The sequence below is a fragment of the Microchirus variegatus genome (genome assembly GCF_963457635.1).
Source record: "Microchirus variegatus genome assembly, chromosome: 13".
Lineage (NCBI taxonomy): Eukaryota > Metazoa > Chordata > Actinopteri > Pleuronectiformes > Soleidae > Microchirus > Microchirus variegatus.
The window spans coordinates 23,494,548-23,511,866 of record NC_139814.1 but is presented as its reverse complement, the minus strand read 5'-3'; the positions used below and the strand labels follow the sequence as shown (position 1 = coordinate 23,511,866).

At 42.3% G+C, this 17,319-nt stretch overlaps 1 protein-coding gene across 1 annotated transcript; it reads right to left on the bottom strand.

Moving 5' to 3' along the window:
• Positions 1-5,092: 5,092 nt before the first annotated feature.
• smad10a (SMAD family member 10a) lies at positions 5,093-15,959 on the bottom strand. The gene is made up of 13 exons (XM_083899448.1): positions 15,734-15,959; positions 11,686-11,761; positions 10,906-11,146; positions 10,397-10,571; positions 9,633-9,656; positions 8,946-9,143; positions 8,539-8,796; positions 7,464-7,565; positions 7,322-7,375; positions 7,056-7,239; positions 6,571-6,739; positions 5,490-5,628; positions 5,093-5,385 (listed from the first exon to the last, which is right to left on the bottom strand). Exons 1-13 carry the CDS (start codon positions 15,735-15,737, stop codon positions 5,174-5,176), a joined length of 1,836 nt encoding a protein of 611 aa, XP_083755574.1. The 5' UTR covers positions 15,738-15,959; the 3' UTR covers positions 5,093-5,173.
• Positions 15,960-17,319: the final 1,360 nt, after the last annotated feature.

The following is a 17,319-nucleotide window of genomic DNA, read 5'->3' as shown; positions in this document are numbered from 1 at the left end:
AGAAAATTGGAAAGTTTACTGACAGAATAAGGCAAGAAAGAAGTAGACTCCGTTTTCGCCCTGATTGTATCTGCCTGAACACCAGTGGACATAAAGTGGGCATCTGTGTTTGGGGCCAAAATACCAAAGTAACTTCTTAAACTCCAGTCCTGGCCGTACATTTGCTCTGCTGAGGCTTTCACTTGAAAAACATCACATCATCATCATTTTTCTCTCCAACCTGTCACTCCATAGTCAAGACTTATCAGGCCACAAAGACACGCTTGCAAAAAAATATATATATTCACACAGGCAGCAATGAAGAGGACTTTCTTAAAGTTTCTTAAGACAAAAGGGTTCGGACAACAACATTGTCCAGAAAAGAGACGGAGAAGGAAAGACAACTGGAGCTGGACCACGTCCTTCGTTCAGGACGGATAAGAAGATGTTGGGTTTGGAAAATCTGGTCCTCTGAGGACGGAGAAGACCAGAGCATGACCATAAAGTCATGTCGGTGATGTTGGACAGAACCATTATTATTATCGGCAACGTGATTGTCTTCCGTGTATCTGTATCTGTATCTGTAAATGTGAATTTAACACACTTCATATATTCTTTAAGTTACAGTCTCGTCAATGAGGCAGTGTTGAAGGTAAGAGTTGTTTAACTGCTAATTTATTATTAAATATTTATTGTGTTCTATTTTATGGCTGCTTACTTTTTACGTCTTTTACTTTATTTTATGACCTTTTTTTTATATACGTCTTTTATTGCATCGTGTGAGCTTTTACGTCTTTTATTCATTCATTATTATTATTATTATTCTGGTCCACGGTGATAGTTAAGTTGGATTGGAATGCCGTAATTGAAGCTCTGCAAAGATGGCGGACCCACTATCTATGACAGTGTTTCGCAAACCCTTTCTAATGGGACCCACTGATTTAAAAAGTATCACTCTTTTTTATGATATATGTAACATCCAGTATTATTTTGTAAAAGTAAAGCACCCCAAACGAGTCACTAGTTGTCCCCACACTAGAGGATAATTGGCCAGATTTTGGTCCTAAAACTGCTTCCGATTTGAACAGATTTTCACGATTAAGAGTCTTCACCATTTCAAATCGTAAGTATTAAACATGTTCGATATTTACGACGGAACAGTGATTTTGGGGGCGTGAGCAGAAACCCCGTGATAGCTAATGAGAGCGAGTCGACCGGGAAATAGATGTCGCAAACTTTTTGTGTGGAACCATAACTTGTACAAGACAAGTTGAATCGGGCTTCTCAGCCATGACTTCATGACTCCACGTTTTTTTTCCAGAAACTCCCGCCTCCATGTCTGTTTATATTCTGAATTCATGTTAAATCACGCAAAGAACCCCAAATCCCTGAAGTGTGTGGTCCTGCGTAAGATTTGAAAATCCTCTAGTGTTAGGCAGCCTTGAGTTTATTTGGGGAACCCAATAATCTGAGGGTCCTGACACAGTCTCTGTGAATCTATAGCATCTATCGTTTATGACTTTAAGGTTTGGTACTTTGAACGGTCTCAGTTATGGCGTCAACATTTAAATGCTAATCTTTATCTATTAAGGCACACACGTCTTAATAGTTTGAACTTTCTTTAAACTATGTAATTTTTCAAGTGGTGCGATACCAATTCTAGCTCTGTGGGATCTTTGTATTCAAGTGTGAATAAAGGCCGTGTACCTGGGTTTAAGCCTCTCCTCTTTCCCTTACATTTGCATGAAGTAGACGTTAAACTCTCTTAGAAACCTAATCCATCACTTCACACAGCCGATCACTGAACGGCAAAGCATTTCTGGACACATCGTGGAGCAGATGAGATGATGATTGTTGGGTCTGAGAGAAAAGAGAGTCTGCTTTGAAGGTTTTCCCTGAATGTGGGCAGAGGAGAACAGATAAATAATGACATCTATTTCTGTTTTTCTTTTTCGTTTCGTCCATGCTAAAGAGTAAAGAGAGTGCCAAAGCGTAATCATTCATATTTTTTTTTTTACACGCACAAACGACTAAGGCAACAAACAATATACGACTCAGGTCAACAAAACCGCAGCCCGGTGAGCTACACAGAAACCTGAGGGGAACCACGATTCTGAAACAGCTGGAAAATCAAAACGTCACCATGTGCAACATCAAAGTGAAGAAACACAAAGCTGTGTTTTTTGTCTTGCAGTCCAGTGTTGGTGCATCTACTACTGACAACAAAAGGCACAAAGTCACAAATATGCATATGTTAATGGCTGATCTTTGAAAAGCAGCTGAATAAAGATGATACTGTAGAATGCCTCTCAGTTTCAGAGTGCACCACTCCCTCCTCCTCCTCCTCCTCCTCCTCCTCCTCCTCCTCCTCCAGATCCACATCAGCAGAACATGTTCCCTGTGTTCGGGCACAGTGCGGATTGAACGGTACATTTTTATTTAGTCTAGTCTGGTGTGGTGCGGCTGCCACAGGACACATCTGCCTGCGCGGTAACACTCACAAGGGCACATTCCTGACCCGTCACTTGCTCCCGTTGTGTTGCCCCTGGAGAGTGAGCATTAAAGGTGCTGTCAGCGAATTAGTCAAAGAGGGTTTGTTTGCTCAGGTCATACTTTTCCCCTGTCTGCGCGTACGTACGCTAAGGTCCAAGTGGCGCTCGCGAATTCTGAAAAACAGCGATTCTTCGGCATTTTATTTCATGGGCCGCATCGCAAATAAACGATCCTATTTCCCCTCGAACGCAGCCTTCTCTCGCAACACACAAAGCGCCTTTACGCCACGAGTAACATCGGAGAGAGTGTGCGTTTAAACCCAAGTGGTCGGGACGAGAATCACACCAGCAAAATCGCGATGTGTGAACGACGCTCCGATCTCAAGAGAGTAAAATCTTGAAGAAACTTTCCCACTTCTATCAAAATCAACAGCTCAAACTCCCCAAGAAGAAGAAGAGCTCCTGTGCATAAGTTAAGGCCGTTTATCGCTCATGAGCTAATGTAAAAAAGAAGGGAAGAAAACAGGAAGTCGGACATGAATTCACTGGCAGCAGCTTTAAATAATCACCACATTAACTTTTTTTTAAAATTCATTTTGTTTTTTCATTGTACTTTGGTTGCTAATTCGCCTCTCTAATTTTATTTAAAGGTGCCATATGTAAGAATGTGGCCAAAAACGGTTACTACATTCAAATTAAAAACACTGAGGTCTTTTAGGTTTCGTTTTCTGTCGTAACTGGCAACCCGTGGTTGCTCGGCAGCTGAGACTCTACTGACTGCAATGATTGGTAGACGCCGGTAGGTAGCGCCACATGCCAAAACGTGATTTCAAAACATAAACATGATTTGCAGTCTGCAAAATATATATTTTTAATGCAAATATTTTGTCTGTACTGTTGTTGTTGGTGAGTTCAGTTTGTTATATGAACATTATTCCTGAGTCTCTGTGACATATTAGGAGGATTTTATGGCCAGTTGCTTTAGATTTATTACATAATGCACCTTTAAAGTTCTTATTAGAGGGAAATACGTCCAGCACCAGTTAGGAGACGCCTAATAGGAGACACTTGGATTGATCCAGGTTGATTAAACCATGTGAGCTGTGTGATCTGTACCCAGCAGAGATGAAGGAGGAGGAGCTGGACTGAGCAGGCATCAGTCATTGTTTTCAGTCCTACTCTCTTCTCACGGCCAAACACGCACAAACCCCTCAAACTGCTGATTACTTTGTCTAGAAGAGACGAGACCAGAGAACACAAAGGCACCGGTGTCACGAGCACAAGGCTGTGGAGAGTCGGATGTTTGGTCTGCAGACGCTTGATGTTCCCAGACGCCTCTCGTCACTGGTTCCCGTTTCCGCCGCGAAAAAACCATCGACAGGCTGACGTCGCAACCTGAGCTCACGGCGAGCGTGTCAGCGTGTGAGCAGAGCGGAGAAACTAAAGCGTGAATAGCTTGCACTGTAAGTAATGAGGTATTCTGGCTCTGGTGGATTTTTCCCCCCCACCAACCATTTGGTTATATACAGGGTAGCACTGTGTACGGAGAACGACAACACTACTTTAAAGCTAACTGTTTTTGGCTTTTTAGACTTTTGGTACAAAAATAACAGAGTCTCAGCGGAGCGTAGTAAGAGAGCTAACAGTTTTCGAGTTGGGATGGACACACAACAAAGAGCGCGGGCTTAAAGGGATAGTCCAGGTTTTTCCATCAGTGTATCTGCACATTTACATATTATAATATTCCTTTTCTTTCCAGGAGACAGACTTTTCAAACTTCTCCACCAAAGTCCATAGAAAAAAATGTGTATTTTAACTCTTGCGGACTCAGGAGTTACAGGTTTATGGTTATCTCGTTTGCCTCAATTTACCTCACTTTTATGTCATTTTGAACCAAAAAGTTCATGAAATAAAACTTATTTGTGGTGACAACAGTGTGATCCACAGCTCCTTTGTGCCCTAATGTAAAATCACTGATTTTTTCAACGGAGGTTTGGTGTGAAGAGTCAGAAAAGGCCGTCTAACAGCAGAAAACATATTTTTAAGATATCATAGACTTAAGTGAGGGAAAATTTCATGAGGTAATCATTACGACTGAACTATCCCTTTAAACGCCGGCTCTTGCTCACTTCTGTTGTTGGTTAGGACATGAAGACAAGTGTAACACTGCTTGGATTCATTCTGGATTTCTCTTTTTCTGGGAGCTATGCGCTGATCTGTGGGGAGTTTTTAAAATCACAAATGCTGCGCGTGTGTCTGCAGAGAACACTCGGTATAATGAGAAGAAATCCAGAATGCATACATGAGACAGTGGATCTCCACAGTGCATACACATGTCTTCAGCACAGAGACAAAACCCTTCACAGAACTTGCATTTGAATTTAGATTGTAGAGTAAAGCACTAGAAAAAATCCCAAAGACATTAGCACATTTATGTCTGTGTTACAGCTACAGACCTTTTGGTTTTAGTGTGTTTGTGTGTGTGTGTTAGTGTGTGTGTGTGTGTGCATTGATTGTAACAAGCAAAATTTCTCTTTTCTGTGTATTTCTGATTGATTTCTTTCTTGTTTGTGTGTGTGTGTGCGTGTGTGCATCAATTAAATTACATATTTGGCCTGAAGCGAAAAACCATCTTATCGTGTGTGTCTGTGTGTGCGCACATTCAGAGAATCCTGATTGGAATTTGTACAAGGTTTTGGTCTTCAGTTGGCAGGCCCGGGGTCTGCCAATGGCATAGTGTGCAACACCTCGTCTAGAAGCTGCAGAGCACGGTGCAGGTGGACCTCCACCCAGCAGGGGGTGTGTTTGATGCTCTGCCGAGGGTAGTCGGGCCCCCAGCCCTTCACGAAGCTGAGTCGCAGGATGCACAGTCGCCTGAGGTCGTCCACGCCGATCCCTGCTGCCGCAGACAGACCTGCAATCGCACCAGACAATGTGTGGTCAAGCTAAGCTAACGGTCAAAGCGGGATTTTTCCCCCCCCCCTGTTTTTCCAGCGAGTACGGGGACACAACACTTACTGACTGCAGGCGCGATGCCGCCGACGCTTCCTGGACCGGGAATATTTCCTGCCACGGCAGCTGCCTGTGCAGCAGCTGCAGCCTGAGCCGTCGCCGCCTGCTGCTGCATCTGTCTGTGGCACTGTCGCAGGTCGAACACCTGAGCAACACACAAGCAGCATTTAGTATCCTCCACAATAATATACATATATATATATATATATATATATATATATATATATACACACACACTACCGTTCAAAAGTTGGGGGTCACTTAGAAATGTCATCATTTTTGAAGGAAAAGCACTTTTTTTTCAACGAATATAACTACAAATGAATCAGAAATACACTTTATACATTGTTAATGTGGTAACAGACTATTCTAGTTGCAAAAGTCTGGTTTTTAATGGAATATGTACACTCTTAGAAATAAAAGTGCTAAGTAGAACCATATAAGGTTCATAGGAGAACCCTTTTTGGCTTCCACCTGGAACCCTTTTGGAGGGTTCTACCAACAACCCTTTTAAAACCTCTTAAAGGAAAAGGCGTTTTAAAGGGTTCTCTGGATCAAAATGGTTCTTACTGGAACAATTAGTGTTACCAAGAACCCTTGAAAAACCCTTTCTTCGGGAAAGGGTTTTTCAGAAGCAAATGGTTCCAGGTAGAACCTCAGCCCTTGTAGAAGGACCCGTTGGAACCCTTATTTCTAAGAGTGCACATAGGTGTATAGAGGCCCATTTCCAGTGTTCTAATGGTACATTGTGTTTGCTAATTGCGTTAGAAGGCTATTTGATAATAAGAAAACCCTTGAAAACCCTTGTGCAATGATGCTAGCGCAGCTGAAAACAGTGTTACTGGTTCTTTATAATTTTCAATTATCATTATTTTGAATAAAATTCATTATTTCTAATCTCGTCAATGTCTTGACTATATTTTCTATTCATTTTGCAACTCTTTTGATGATTAAAAGCGTCACTTTTAATGGAAAACACAACAAAAATAGTATAGGTGACCCCAAGCCTTTGAACAGTACTGTATATATATGCTCATTCTGCACTGCTGTTTACAGATATAATGAATGAATACGAGCGAGTTCACACCTTGATATAAGCTCCAGGGTAGATCTTGTGCACAGCGTCGCCTGGCGCTCGGCCCGCCTCTCTGTCGAGGTAGTAGCTCTGTACAAACACAGCGTGGTCGCTCATGCAGCGCATCCACACGTCGCCCTCGCCACGGCACTCCAGCTGCACCCCTTTGCCTATGTGTAACCTGGAACACACACAGACAAAAACATCCCCCGTTATTTTCAGTTATTTACTTTCCTTTTCCTTTCATAAATAGAAGCGCAGAGTCAGCACCAACTGTGTATTTATTTATGCCCGTCTTAAGAATACAAGAACACGACCAGTGAGCAAGAAGCGTCTGGTACAGCAAATGACTCCCACCCACATTTCCACCTACTCCTCTCAGCTGCTCGTCTGACTCTCCATGGAAACTACAACTATTACGTACAATTCTAACGTCATATCTATCTTATTATAAGTCTTATTTTGTATTAAAATGACACGTGGACAGTGTCACTCGCCTGGCTCTCTCGCTGGCGTCCGTGCGGTGGACGTTGCTCAGCTGGCCGAGGCAGAAGCGATCGCCGCCTGACGGGTCGACGTAACCGTCCACGGTCACCACAGGACAGCTGGAGGGCACCTTGAACATCTCGCCCACCTGGACGTCCATTTCAAAGTAGGAGATAGAGCACCAGAACTCTGGTCCTAAGGTGATTTGAGAAAATAGTTTGTGAAGTGAAACATTAGCCCCATTATCAGTCAACAAACAAAATCAAAGGTGTCTTACCTGGATGATTGGACACAGAAGGAGGGAACGAGGTTGAGGCGTGATGCTGTGACCCTGAAAAGCAGATAAGAAGATGAGTGTCAAATCTTAATGATGAGAAGAAACAGCGTGGGAGCCTCCAGTTGTCGCAGGTGTTTCTTACAGTGGTGGTTGGGGTGATGGAGAGGAGGTTGTTGGAGAACACGTCCGTTCGGCTGGGATCCTATGGGAGTGTAGGAGGCCGTGTTGTTGCCTGTCCATACGGCTGGATCACAGGGAAGTAAATAAGGATCAGTGTGTGTACATACAATATAGATAGATACAGTATATATAGGCAGTGAGTCACTGCAACATGCTGCCACCATTTGTGCCAGTAAATGGTATGTTGTCCAAAATGTGACAAAAAGTCTTACTTTAGTATGTTGTCCAAAATTTGACAAAAAAGTACAGTAAAACAAATATTGTATGACTTTTCTGTCAAATTTGAACTTAAAATTTGAAAAAAAAAATGTTAACATTTTGGACAAAAAGTGTGAAAAGTTTTTTTAAATTTTTGGACGACATACTAAAGTACGACTTTTTTGTCAAATTTTGGACAAAAAAAACTGCCAACATTTTTTTGTCAAATTTTGTACAAAAAAATTGCCTACATTTTTTTTGTCTAATTTTGGGCAAAAAAAATTGTCAACATTTTTTGTCAAAATTTGGATGACATACTAAATTATGACTTTTTTGTCAAATTTTGGACAAAAAAAAGTCAACATTTTTTGTCAAACTTTGGACGATACACAAAGGTATGACTTTTTTGGTCAAATTTTGTACAAAAAAATTGCCTACATTTGTTTGTCAAATTTTGGGCAAAAAAAATTGTCAACATTTTTTGTCAAAATTTGGATGACATACCAAAGTATGAATTTTGTGTCAAAAAAAATTGTCAACATTTTTTGTCAAAATTTGGATGACATACTAAATTATGACTTTTGTCAAATTTGGACAAAAAAATGTCAAAATTTTTCGCCAAATTTTGGACGATACACAAAAGTATGACTTTTTTTGTAAAAATTTTGAAAAAAAAATGGTCAACATTTTTTGTCAGATTTTGGACCACACTAAAGTATGACTTTTTTTGTCAAATTTTGTACAAAAAAATTGTCAACATTGCCTTTTTTTTCAAATTTTGGACAACATATTTAAATCAGTTGCCAGATTTGCACTGAGGTCTGCATGTGTGAACTCACTGTGGAAGACAGGCTGGCTCTGAGAGTGTTTATTGCTGTTGTAGCCATTCTGTCCGTGAGGGTGAGACGTGGGTAGAGAGGGCTGCTGTGAGTGGGGCGGCTGCGACGGCTGCTGGGCGGCCTGCTGCTGAGGCGGGGGCTGGGTCGGGGTCGGAGGCCGAGGTGCTGGCGTCATGACTTGAGCCTGTGGCGACGCCGTTTGCAGACGTCCGTCGCCGTGACCGCCCTGCAGCGGCAGCATGGGGCCAGAGCAGGACACTGGAGACGGGACAACAGGTGAAGACATCAGACAAGCCTTCAAAATTATGATTAGAACTAGCATGGATGCATCTTCTGACACCACATGAGACCTCAGATCTGCTACGGACAAGTCAACCATCCATTAAGTCATGACATGATGAGCTGACCTTTGGGTGAGACGGGCAGGTTAGTGTATCTGCTGACAGGGGGAGGTCCATGGGGCTCAGAGGACATCTGTGGAGGAGGCAGCGGTTGGCCGTAGTGGTCGGGAGGAGCCGCCTGGTGGTCGGACAGCGGCATGCCCGGCGGGAGGTCCATCTGTATGCAGTCATGGATGTATTCCTCTTTGATGAGGCCGCCGGGTGCTGCTGAGGGAAGAGGAGTCGTCAATTATATTCAAAACTTTATCAACGTTCAAAGTGAACATTTCCATATAGACATCATTCTTGTGGGTATAAGCCTGCCATTATCCCCAGCATCCCCCACCCCCCACCCCCCCTTCCACTTCCTGTGTTTTGTCATTTTCAAAAACAACCAACATTCTGAAAATTACACATTTCGATGAGGATTTTTGATCACGCAATTACGCGGTCGTTAAGTGTCTTTTGTTGTGTTTTACTGTGGCTTTTTTTTTCCTTTGCACAGGAATTCGCCATAAACGTCCCCACATGAGAACGTCCCACCAAAACAACAACACAACAGAATGATAATGGTGTAGTCAGACCATTCTGATACGAGTGATCCACTGACAACATACCACAGGTTTTCTGTGATCTAATCAGAACCTCCAAGTAGTAGTAGTAGTAGTAGTAGTAGTAGTAGTAGTAGTAATAGTAGTAGTAGTAAGAACTCACCTGTGTTCTGAAGGCTGAGACCAACTGTCAGAGAGAAGACAAGAAAATGAGGAGTGAATACAGGGGTCTGTTCAAGTTCACAATATACAGCCTAGAAGTGCAGCAGATCACCTGAAGTAATTACCAAGTGTTTAACCTTGTATGACCCAACAGTTACAGTAATAATAATTAATGTTGTCAACTTTAGGTTTGTGTGAAGGTGGGGGGAATAATGTATGAATATTTTAAAGCAGGGGCCTCAAACTCAAAATGAACTCAAAAAGGGCCAGTGAACTTCTAGTCTGTTTAAAAAAAATTAATCTGTAAAGAACATATACAGTGTTTTGGAGTGAAAAAACTACTTTTTAAAATTGTAATTAAAACACTAAACATGCTTATATAATAAATAATGCTGGGCACGTTAACGGCATCAACGTTAGCGCATGATTCGCTTCCATGTTTTTTACGTAACGCCCGATTGTTAAATTGAGTCTCTAAAGTAACGCTAAACTTTAAAAACAGAGGCACACATACGCAGGTACGCTGGTTATTTGTAGCTCTGCTCCTTTCGTTTAATAAACAGACCGCTCCAGTTCGACTGTAGGCACGCTAGCGGCGCTAAAGGAGCTAACAAAGCTATCTGGTAAACAGTGCCTGGACGTAAACAGTCAATTGTCATGGAAACGCATCGTGCCTCTTAAAAGTGTGTCACATAATATTTGTTCAAAGTAGATATTTTTGGGAAAAAGCAACGGCCATACGAGTTGTTTTCAAGAATGACTTACCGATGCCTGGGGACACCACCCTCTCATAATGGTAGGGGTTGACGCACACGTTGTCGTACTTCAGGTCGAAGGCGTACTGGCAGAACTTGACGTGCTTGAGTTCGTTCTTGTGGAGGTCGGGCCAGCGCCACAGTCGCGCGTAAATGACGTGAGGAAAACCTTTCCTCCCTGCCACCTGAGGACAGAAGAGAGAGGATGTTTTAAATGTGGATTATGTGGCTCTTTGAAGACAATTCTGTGATCCGAGCAGTCGGGGACTGAGTGTCTGGGACAAAGGTTTACCAACTCATTCATTTACATTTCCACATGAAAGACGAAGGGCAGAGCAGAAGCCTCAGTATGTCTTTGAACACTGACTCTGACGGTTTTGGCTCACGGACAGTGGTAGTTACAGGGTAAATACAGTGTGTGTGAGAGTGAAGCAGCTCGCAGTGTTTGCAATTACCATATAAACCTCTACTTAATGGCTCATATGAACCTAAAACGTGGAATACCGCGCGTAGACTGACCTGCAACCGTCCATCCAGCGTCCTCTGGATGGTGACGCACTTGCTGGGGTGGACGCCGTTGGTGGTGATGGCGGTGATGAGTGAGTCCAGCTCGTCCTTCTTCTCCTTCAGCTTCTTCACCAGGCTTTCGATGGCCCGCTTGGCGAAGCCCTCGTTCTCGCCGCCCTGCCGGTGGCACATGAGGCTGTGGACGATGCTGAGGCAGGCGTCATTACTGCTGGGGGGGTTCACCGACATGATGCTGCGAGAGGAACCAACCTCTTTAGGCTTAATAAACACTCATACTGGATCAGTGACCACAAGAAGAAGACGATAATAATTCTATTTTACCTTTAAAAACCTAATTTTGGGTTATTAACCATTGTGATTTTGATGATAAGCACTGTATATTAAAGGTGCATTATGTAATAAATCTAAAGCAACTGGCCATAAATCCTCCTTATGTGTCACAGAGACTCAGGAATAATGTTCATATAACAAACTGAACTCACCAACAAAAACAGCACAGCCAAAATATTTGCATTAAATAAAATAATAAAATAAAAAATAAAATTTTGCAGACTGCAAATCATGTTTTGGCATGTGGCGCCACCTACCGCCGTCTACCAATCATTGCAGTCAGTAGAGTCTCAGCTGCCGAGCAACCACGGGTTGCCAGTTACGTCAGAAAACTAAACCTAAGACCTCGGTGTTTTGAATTTGAGTGTAGTAACCGTTTTTGGCCACATTCTTACATATGGCACCTTTAATTACAGTTATTGAGAGTCAAAACTTTCTTACCTAGTATTACGTTGGTCAGCCAATGAGTGACCAGAAATGTCATTGGCATCGTGATGTCCCAGCTCTGAATCAGTCCCTGTTGATAAGCAGGTAGAAAGTTCCTCATTTGTATACAATTATAATTAGAGTCATAATTAGGCATGCACTAGTGATAGTGATACCAGTATTTGGCAACAGCATCTAAAGTTGTATTTAGTTCGCAGTAAATAAAAAGAGGCTCAAATAACTGTAACTGATCGTACTCGGTCAGAAAAAAAAACTGGTATCAGTGTTTCCCTGGTCATAATCTCTAAAAGACACAACACACGTATCGGACCATAAACTAGCACTGAGCCAAAAAATGCCACCCCCTACTGGAGAAAAGCTGTAGCTACAAGAGTTCATCAGAGGTAAATTACGTAGACACATATTATTACTAACGGAATAGTTTGAACAAACCAGTCAGTGATTAATGCTAACGCTGAACACCACATAAGCCTTTAATTAAACGTCAACAATTGTTGACTAATTATCAGTGACATATTACTACTGTGATTAAATAATAATTATACTGTCAATACAAGTGACAGAACTACAGACAGACTGTCAACAGTTTAAATAAAATTTCATAAATGCAATAAAATCTCATTCTTATCCATGTTATCGTCTTAATTTTATGGGTCAAATAGGTTTTGCGTCTCCAGATGAATGTAATTTCGGTGGAGAGGGAATGAAAAAGGCTCTTTTCATACTAAAGGTTGCAGATCATCACATTTTAAAACTACTGGATGTTTACCAACTACTGCACTTTTGGCTGATTTGAAGGTTTATTTGAATGAGTAAAAAGAAACAGACAAATAAAGGCATAAGAAGAAGAATAAACAGAATGAAAGAAATGAACAAACAAATATATATATATATATATATATATATATATATATATATATATATATATTAACCAAAATACCGGAGTGTGGGAAGACGTTTTAGACTAATTGCATTCCACAACAAACAGATTATTGCTGCATTTGCTTTGAGGTCCACGCATTAATCTTACGTTACAGAAGCTGGCTGAGTAGGAAAAATGAGATATTAAACTGCAGTTTAATCGTTTAATCGCTATGAGGCGAATAACTAAATCAAGCCTCCTGTATTTAACGGTTGTTTGTGAGTAATGTGGATTTATTCAATAAACACAATGTTCAATTACATAATAAACACAGTAGAATGTGAATCTGTGCAGCAGAGAAAAGTACACAGACTTTACAAACAAAGGAACCGGAGCTTATAAGGATTATATAACTATTAGAAAACTAATAGAAACCGACAAGGTGCTCTGAGGACGGTTAAAAAGGGTTATGGATAATTGACAGATAATTAAATGTGTGTCATTTGTTCATGAGCAAAAGTTGAAGAAAGCAGTTAAGCAAGAAACATTTCACATTTTCACATATATAAGTGAATATCTCCTACGTTTGTGCAATAAAACAGATTGTTCTAGTGCTACTGTAATAAAATTATATTACAGTTGTTAACTGTTACTGAATGGTCTTCCAGCGATAGTGAGAACATCCTTCTGCTGAGTGCTCTGAACCAACAACCTTGCCTTTTTTTACACATTACAACATAGAGTAACAGAGTGAAGATTATTTATTCTGATTCACAAAATCCTCGTCCAAAAACATGACTCACACGTTAGCAGGAGCGACGAGCTCGCTACAAGAGAAACAACAGCTTTTTTGCGCCATTGTTAAACAGAAAATAGGTCCTCTGTTATAGGTGTTATACAAATATATGATTTATGATATTAGGCTGAATAGACCTTGATATCAGATTTGGTCAAAACTGTGATCAATCAGTCTGTGATTAAATAATAATCTCTAAAGAGTATTGCGTGGTACACTGTGTGTGAAGCAATTGCACACGTAAAGATTCGAGGTTTGAGTGAAAACAATGCGGAGACCATAGATTTATGCCGCTTTTCCACTACACAGTCCCAGCACGACTCGACTCGTCACAGGTTTGTTTGCTTTTCCATTAGTGATAGTACCTGGTACTTTTTTTAGTAACTGCTCTGGCGAGGTTCCAAGCAAACTGAGCCGATACTAAAATGTGACATCGTCAGACTGATTGGTCAGAGAGTGTCGTCACTGGAAGAGTCATGAGCGCGAAGTCTGACAAGAGAATCAAACCGAACAACGCCAAACTGTAGATCCCGAAACTAATGTTTTAAAGAACTGATTCTAATGATTCAGTTTCACTGAAAACAACTACTTTACAAGTGTAAAAACAAAAGCCCTTTATCCACCGACGGTCCCAGCTCGCCTCAGCACGGCACGGTTTAGGTTGCTTTTCCACAACAAAATAGTACCGACTCAACGTGGGCGGAGCCATCACTGCACGGCTGCATGAAACTGCCGTGATTTTGTTTAATACACGACACACAAACGAGTGACTAGACTAGTTACTAGTAAAGCAGTGGTTTTCAGTCTAACTGAATCATTAGAATCAGTTCATCTAAAAGACTTGTTCAGTACTTCCTCTGGGAAATTAACCCACGTTTTCTTCGATTTTTAAGTCTTTTTAACTGATCTACAGTTCGGCATCTGACCAATCGGTGGACAGCAGTCTGTCGACGTCACTCATCGCCTCAGCTCGCTTGGAACATCGCCAGAGCAGTTAATAAAACAAGTACCTAGTAATAGGTACTTTGCTCGTGGAGACGCAACTTAACCGTGCCGCGGTGAGTTGAGTCGAGCCAATGGAAACACGCCATATCCAACCAAGGCCCTTACCTAAAGAACATGTAAAAGGCAAATTCTACAGCGACAAACACCAAACTGTATTTATGTTAAAGCCGTTACAGATTCAAACTAACATAGTTTAAGGTAGTATCAACACTTGGGTGTTAAGACACTGGTCATTTCAACTGATTAAACAGCATATTTAAAGGTGCCATATGTAAGAATGTGGCCAAAAACGGTTACTACATTCAAATTCAAAACACCAAGGTCTTTTAGGTTTCGTTTTCTGACGTAACTGGTAACCCGTGGTTGCTCAACAGCTGAGACTCTACTGACTGCAATGATTGGTAGATGCCGGTAGGTGGCGCCACATGCCAAAAACATGATTTCAAAACATAAACATGATTTGCAGTCTGCTAAAGATTGTTTTTAATGCAAATAATTTGTCTGTACTGTGGTTGTTGTTGGTGAGTTCAGTTTGTTATATGAACATTATTCCTGAGTCTCTGTGACATATTAGTGAGGATTTTTACGGCCAGTTGCTTTAGATTTATTGCATAATGCACCTTTAACAGCTACATCTATTGTTTTGGTCAAATATTCCACACACACACACACACACACCTTCTGCCCACGTATCCTCTTGACCACAGAGAGCATCACACTGGCCCACAGCACACACACACACTAATGTGATGACCAGTGTAATAACGAAGTGAGTGTTGTTACCTGTGTGTGTGTGTGTGTGTGTGTGTGTGTGTGTGTGTGTGTGTGTGTGCGTGTGTGTGTGTGTGTGTGTGTGTGTGTGTGCGTGTGTGTGTCCAGGCCAACAACAACACACACACACTAATGTGATGACCAGTGTAATAACGAAGTGAGTGTTGTTACCTGTGTGTGTGTGTCTGTGTGTGTGCAGGCCAACACACACACACACACACACACACACACACACACTCCCCTCTCTGACATCCCATATCGGTTAACATGCGTCACGCAGCCCCGCTGTCTCAGCATGTCTCAGACTGAGGCAGCGGATTAAATATACCTTTATAACACATAAACACACACGTGGCTGCTTTTTAAGTTGTTGCTTTTTTTGACGAATTTGAGCAGCACTGGGGAGAGTGGGACATTTGTTGCGGGGAAAGAGCAACAATTTAGCCACAGACTGACTGACGTCCCCCCCCCCCTCCTCCACCTCCACCTCCTCCTCTCCTCCTCCTGTCTCCCTCCCTCCCTCCCTCCCTCCCTGTGCTGTCGGTTGTTTGGTCTCGTCGTGATTCTGGCGAGAGCGGGACGAACATAAATGTCGTGCGTGTACTTACACATGAGCCGGAGCGGAGAGAAGAGCTCGGACAGAAAGACGCCGGAGTCTCCGAGACAGCGCTGTCCGTGTTTGTCTGTCTGTGGCGGACCACAGCTGTCTGCCTTGCCCGTGTCTGTGTTTGGAGCCCGTGTGCGGCTCCGTGTTCACGGGGGCTAACACAGCGACAGCCGCGGGTGGGGGGGGGGAGCTAGCTAGCTAGTCGCTCGCGAGCGCCGTTTATCTCCCAGATGTTGAGCCTGCGCGAGTCCCTCCGTGTTGTTCTATCATCACGGCCCCGCTGTCTCCTCGTGCATCCTGCCTGCCTGCTCCTCGCGCGCACGCCACAATAACAATAGAGGCGAGACGCCGTGCGCGCCAGCGTCTCGCCATGCCGCAGCCAATGGGCGGCCGGCTCTCACAGGAGCCGCCGCTCGCAGCCAATGGCGAGGCGAGTCTCACAGCAGGGCCGCGGACCAGGGTCTGTCTGGTGCGTCGAGATTGACAGGCCCGCGAGACTGTTTCTTTAAGGTGGCGCCGCTGAGATTAGCACCCCCCCCCCCTCATGCTCCTCCACCCCCGCCCCTACACACGTGCGCGCGCGCACACACACACACACACACACAGCTATCCCTGCTTCAACCTAGTGTTAACGACCATTAATTTGGAATTTAGGGTGAATTTATGGAACATTTTGGATGTAAAACAAGAGAACAGACACCAGATACCTTGTTGGTTCCCTCCCTCCCTTCCTCTCTCTCTCTCTCTCTCTCTGTCCTCACCTTGCAGGCTGCAGGATCCAGATCCAGTTTCAAAGCTATTATTATTATCATTAGTAGTAGTGTTGTCATTATCATTATGGCATTGTAGTACTATAAGTATGTCATCACTGATTCAGAAATGTCATGTCTTTAAACGTATTAACCAGTGTTGTAATGTAACAAATACTTAGTTCCTCTACTTAAGTACAAAATTCACATATTACTTTATTTGTATTTTCAGCAACTTTTACTTTTACTCCACTACATTTCCTCCAACTATCTCTGTTACTCATTACTACCAAATTAAATCAGAAGATAAGAGTTGTTAAGGTGCATGCACACAAACACACAGCTATCCCTGCTACAACCAAGCGTTGACGACCATTAATTTGGAATTTAGGGTGAATTTATGGAACATTTTGGATGAAAAACAAAAGAACAGACACCAGATACCTTGTTGATTCTCTCAGTCGTTTGTGTCTTTCCTTCCTGTCCTCACCTTGCAGGCTGCAGGATCCAGATCCAGTTTCGAAGCTATTATCATTATCATTAGCAGTATTATTGTCATTATCATTATGACATTGTGGTACTATAAGCATGTCATTACTGATTCAGAAATGTCATGTCTTTAAACGTATTAACCAGTGTTGTAATGTAACAAAGTACAAATACTTGGTTCCTGTACTTAAGTACAAAATTCACATATTACTTTATTTGTATTTCCAGCAACTTTTACTTTTACTCCACTACATTTCCTCTAACTATCTCTGTTACTCATTACTACCAATAAAATCAGTAGAAGAAGAGTTGGTAAGGCACACACACACACACAGCTTTCCCTGCTTCA